Source organism: Microtus oregoni, unplaced genomic scaffold (assembly GCF_018167655.1).
Source record: "Microtus oregoni isolate MIOR12 unplaced genomic scaffold, Mior012 000004F_ref0000308, whole genome shotgun sequence".
NCBI classification, from domain to species: domain Eukaryota; kingdom Metazoa; phylum Chordata; class Mammalia; order Rodentia; family Cricetidae; genus Microtus; species Microtus oregoni.
Window position 1 is genome coordinate 10,267,823 of NW_024543063.1, and position 5,920 is coordinate 10,273,742.

At 47.0% G+C, this 5,920-nt stretch overlaps 1 protein-coding gene across 1 annotated transcript; it reads left to right on the forward strand.

Annotated features, from left to right (window-relative positions):
• The first annotated feature begins 2,176 nt into the window (after positions 1 to 2,176).
• On the forward strand, positions 2,177 to 2,499 carry LOC121446755 (28S ribosomal protein S36, mitochondrial-like). Its single transcript, XM_041649526.1, has one exon. It carries the CDS (start codon positions 2,191 to 2,193, stop codon positions 2,497 to 2,499), a length of 309 nt encoding a protein of 102 aa, XP_041505460.1. The 5' UTR covers positions 2,177 to 2,190.
• Positions 2,500 to 5,920: the final 3,421 nt, after the last annotated feature.

Below are 5,920 nucleotides of genomic sequence, written 5' to 3' on the forward strand. Positions count from 1 at the left end.
TGTACTTTAACCTGTTGTGAGACCTTAACCAGGCCTCTCTGATTTAGGGAACTGTTTCCCCCTCTCCCCAGTACTGGGACAGGCTTTTTGCAGTGTTCCCTGTTTGCCTGGAGTCTGACTCCGTAAGGAGGAAAACAGTTGCTTTGGTCCCCTTCCTGAGTTCCCATGAATTAAGCTCATATGGCAGGAAGAGGGACTGCAGCCGTGGGCACACCATTGTCCTCTGTTTGAGTCCTGTGCAGAATCACGCACTAGTAGTGCTGCTCTGAGGTCCAGAAGGCTGGGTGATTCTCTGTGTTCTCCAAGCCCACTGAGTTCCCCTAACACCATTGCTATGGAAACAACAACAAACACGTTACTATGTGCTAGAGAGATGGCCTAATGGGTTGTGTAAATTTCCTCCCAAGCTAGTTTAAGACTCATGGGATAAACCCTCTGCTTCTTCATAGATGCACACACTCATTCTCATAATTATATTTTATTTTTATATTTATTTATTTATTTGTTTTTTTGAGGCAGAGTTTCTTTGTGTAGCCTAGCTGTCTTGGAACTCGCTCTGTAGACCAGGCTGCCTCAGCCTCCCGAGTGCTGGGATTAAAGACGTGCCCCAGCACCCCAGCTCCACTCTTCTATGTCATCTGTCACTTTCCAGTGAACAGCCTCCAAAGTACCATGATTTCGGGCCAGTGTCATCAACTCTGGCCTCTTTTTCATTTTATTGCTTGAAGACTATTTAGCCATAGATGACTTTGAATTGCTGAGCCTTCGTCTACCTCCTCCTCTTGAGACAGGGTCTATGTAGCCCTAGCTATCTGAGAAGTCACTAAGTAGTCCATGCTGGCTGGTCTTGAGCTCACAGATCCACCTGCCTCTACCTTCAGAGTGCTGGAGTTAAAGGCATGTGCCACCTGGGGTCCTCTACTTCCTGAATGCTGGGATATACAAGTATTACCACTATGTCAGTGTAAGACCTGTTGTATTAGTTAGGGTTCTCTACAGTAATAGAACTTACAGAACAAATTGAGAGAGAGAGAGAGAGAGAGAGAGAGAGAGAGAGAGAGAAAGGATTTATTAGAATAATTTATAGGCTGTGGTCCAGATAATCTGACTGGCTGACTGTCATTGGAAAGTCCAAAACTCAGCTCATGAGACTGGACATCTCTGCCCAGTATCCACTGGAATCCTGTACAGTAGGCTCTAATGTCAGTGAAGGAATGGACTTGCTAGTGAGAAGAGAGCAAGCAGGCAAAGAGCAAACGCTTCCGTTCTGTCTTCCATGTCCTTATATAGGCTGTAGCAGAACATGTGGTTCAAGTTAGAGGTGGGTTTCCCCAGGTCAAAAAACGATCTGTGGTGCAGAAGAATTGTCTGTATTCTGTCAGTCATGTTTTAACTAAATGCTGATTGGCCAGGCAGGAAGTATAGGTGGGTCAACCAGACAGGAAGTAGAGGCAGGGTGATGAGAACAGGAGAATTCTGGAAAGGAGGAAGCCCATTCCTCCGAGTCCTGCTCAGATCACTGAAGAAGCAGGATGTGACCTGCCCCGCTGAAAAAGGTACTGAACCATGTGGCTAACATAGATAAGAATAATGGGTTAATAAAGCTACCAAGAGCTAATGAGAAGCCTGAGCTAATGGGCCAATCAGTTTTTCATTAATACAGTCCTCTGTGTGATTTTCTTTGGGGCCTGCTGGCTGTGAGACCTAATGGGAAAACAGAAACCCCCAACAAGCAGGACCTGGTTCTAAAACCAAAAGTTGGGTGCCAGATAAAGCACAAAACAATCCCACACCAGTTTGGATTCAAAGGGTTATTTATCTGAGGGGAAAATTTTACAGAATACCGTCCTACACGACAGCCAGGAAAGGAGTCTAGTAGCTGGAGCAAGAGAGAGAGTGGAGGGCTGCTGCTGCTTTTTAAAGAGAAAGAGACCACACCCCAGTGGGCTGGTATCTCAACGGCTATTGGCTAAAGGAGCAGAAGGAGCTCCCGCAGCAGATCTGGATTAAAAGTGTGTCTTCCTTCCTCAAGTATCTGGATTAGAAGTAGATCTTCCTACTTCAAATTAAGCAAAAATCCCTCATAGTTTGCCCTCCATTTTTGAGTTAATTCCAGATGTAGTCAAGTAGACAACCAAGAATAGCTACCACACAAAAGTTCCACAAACTGGCCCCTGCTCGGGGGTCACGATGGGCAGCAAGATGGCTTCTGCCAGCAGTGTTGTGCAGGTAGTGAAGCCACATACTCCATTAATAAGGTTCCCTGACAGAAGAGACAATCCTAAACTCAGTGCCTCAGACGTTTTGAGATTGGCTGGGCTACCCTCCCACTCTTCTGTAATTTCACAGCATTCTAAAGGAAGCAAATCCCCAGATCTGCTGATGCATCCGGGGCCACCAGACACTGCAGAAATACAAAAAACATTACCTCAGAAGTACAGAAGGAAACCTATATCTCAGGAAGAAATGGACTTCATCCAGCGTGGAGGGCCAGAATGATCGCTGTGGCTGCTGTCTGTCACCAGACAAAAGATTATCTTTACAATAAAGGACTTCCAAAATGTCGAATGAAAATTATATATTAAGCCGGGCGGTGGTGGCGCATGCCTTTAATCCCAGCACTGAGGAGGCAGAGGCAGGCAGATCTCTGTGAGTTCGAGGCCAGCCTGGTCTACAAGAGCTAGTTCCAGGACAGGCTCCAAAGCTACAGAGAAACCCTGTCTCGAAAAACTAAAAAAAAAAAAAAAAAATTATATATTAAGCAACCTTAATAACTATTCTGCAAAAAGAAAAAAAAGTTCCACAAACTGAGGTACATCCCAAGGGATAATTTTTTAAAAAAATGTGTGCTTGTGTGCATGCATGTGCACACCAGATGTAAGTCTTTTCCTCAGAAGCCACCCGGCCTTAGTTTTTGAGACAGGGTTTCTCACTAGGGCAGTGACTCTTAACATGTGTGGGGGGGGGTCAAATTACCTTTACACAGGGTCACATATCAGATATTCTGCATATCTTATTCATAACAGTAGCAAAATTACAGTTATGAAGTTGCAATGAAATAATTTTACGGTTGAGGGTCACCATAACTCAAGGAACTGTATTGAAGGGGTGCAGCATTAGAAAGGTTGAAAACCACTGTTCTATAACCTGGGGCTTGCTGACTCAGCTAGAGTGGCTGCCCAGTGAACCCCAGAGATATTTTCTTCCTCTGCTACCACAGAGGAGGGATTACAAGTGCGAGCCACCACACCCAGCTATTTATCAGGGTGCTAGGGCCCAAATCAAGTCCTGTTCTTATATCAGAATCCCTTACTGACTGAGCTATCTTCCTAGCCTTATTTTTTTTAAAGCAGGGTCCTGATATGTAACCCAGGTTAGTCTTGAACTTGAACTCAGACTAATTTTCCTGCCTCAACCTACTGAGTGCCGGGATTCAGATGGATGCTACTATGCTTGACTCCTTTAATTTTGCAAGTAGTGTGTGTAAGTACATCTTTGTTGAACAGTAATTAAAGGTTGTCCAGGTGGAGTGAGACCTGCACCATCCTCCCCTTCTCAGAACCCAGTCCCATATCACATAGTCCTTGTCTTAGTCAGGGCTTGAGACCATGACCACAGCAACAATTTTTTTTTTAACTTTTTGAGGTAGGGCAGGGTTTCTTTTTTTTTTTAATTCATTTATTTATTAAAGATTTCTGCCTCCTCCCTGCCACCGCCTCCCATTTCCCTCCCCCTCCCCTGATCAAGTTCCCCTCCCTCATCAGCCCGAAGAGCAATCAAGGTTCCCTGACCTGTGGGAAGTCCAAGGACCACCCACCTCCATCCAGGTCTAGTAAGGTGAGCATCCAAACTGCCTAGGCTCCCCCAAAGCCAGTACGTGCAGTAGGATCAAAAACCCATTGCCATTGTTCTTGAGTTCTCAGTAGTCCTCATTGTCCACTATGTTCAGCGAGTCCGGTTTTATCCCAGGCTTTTTCAGACCCAGGCCAGCTGGCCTTGGTGAGTTCCCGATAGAACATCCCCATTGTCTCAGTGTGTTTTTTTTGTTTTGTTTTGTTTTGTTTTTTGGTTTCACAAGACAAGGTTTCTCTGTAGCTTTGGAGCCTGTTCTGGAACTAGCTCTTGTAGACCAGGCTGGCCTCAAACTCACAGAGATCTGCCTGCCTCTGCCTCCCGAGTGCTGGGATTAAAGGCATACACCACCACTGTCCCGCTGAGGCAGGGTTTCTCTGTAGCTCTGAAGCCTGTCCTGGGACTCGCTCTGTAGACAATGCTGGCCTCGAACTCAGAGATCCACCTGCCTCTGCCTCCTGAGTGCAGTGATTAAAGGTGTAATGGTCTGTCCTGTTCCTTAAAGAGACAAGCTCCCCACTCCCAAGGCAGGCAGATCTTCTGCTTCGGCCTGAACTTTCTTTCTCCCAAAGAGGTAGCTGCTGCCCTGGCTCCTCTCCTCTACCCCCATCTCCCCTTTTCCCTTACCCCTCCATAACCCACTAAATAAATACCCACTTCCTCTGCATGGTGTGCCTACCCATCTCAGTCTCTCACCCACCATACGACTCTGTGCCTAGGACCTGCTGGCCCTCATGGCCTGCGGGCCACTCTGGGAGGTTCCCTGCTAGGGACCCAGCTGCCTTCGTGGCCCACCCGTGGTCTTGTAACCTGCTGCCTGCTGCCACTTGGGAACCTGCAGCGTGGTCTCCTGGTCCGCTGCCACCACTCAGGAAACCACAGCATGTAGATGGAGCTGCAGGCTGTGTTCCTGCCACTCGGCTCCCGGCCGCCTGGCTAGCTTATGCCCCCAAAAAATAACATGGAAACTGTATTCTATTAAACATTGCTTGGTCCATTATATCTAGCCTTTTCTTGGCTAACTCTTATATCTTGCTTAACCCATTTCTAATAATCTGTGTAGCACCACATGGCTTACCGGGAAGGATCTTAACCTGCGTCCATCTTGGAGAGAAGAGGCATGGTGACTGAGCTCACATCCCTTCTTCCCAGCATTCTGTTCTGTCTACTCCACCCACCTAAGGGCTGGCCTATCAAATGGGCCAAGGCAGTTTCTTTATTAACAAATGAAATCAACAGATTGATATATGACTTTCCCACATCAACAGCATTTTACTTAAACCATAACAAAAGGTGTACACCACCACAGCCTGGCTTTTAATTTAATTAATTAATTAATTAACTTACTTATTTACTTACTTATTTTTCGTGACAGGGTTTCTCTGTAGCTTTGGAACCTGTCCTGGAACTAGCTCTTGTAGACCAGGCTGGCCTCGAACTCACAGAGATCCGCCTGCCTCTGCCTCCGAGTGCTGGGATTAAAGGCGTGCACCACTAATGCCTGGCTCTGCCTGGCAACTCTTATAAAGAAAACATTTAATTGGGGTGGCTCCCTTACAGTCTCAGAGGCTCAGTCCATTATCATGGCGGGGAGCATGGCAGCATGCGGGCAGACCTGATGTTACAACTTGCAGGCAGCAGGAAGTTGACGGAAATACTGCCTGCTCCCACAGTGATACACTTCCCACTCCCAACAAAGCCACACCTCCTAACAGCGCCACTCCCTATGAGTTTGTGGGAGCCAATTGCATGCAAATTACTAAGTCCTGAACAGATTTGGTATCTCCCCAAACCCTGGACTGCATTCCTGTCAGTTTCTAGATCTGGGGGAGGAAAGAACCATCTCCCCCAGGCCTAAAATTCTTTGCTCTGTGTCACATGGGCCCTGCAGCCCTCAATCCCAGCTGTGGCCTTTCCTTCCCCTTTGCCCTGTTTTCCTTCCTTCCCGTAGCCTGTCACCCGGGGCTCTTCTGTAGTGAAACTGCATGGACAAACCAACCTGGGGGAAAAGGGTTTACTGGACTCACACTTCTACATCACTGTTTCTTATCCAAGGAGGACAGAACAG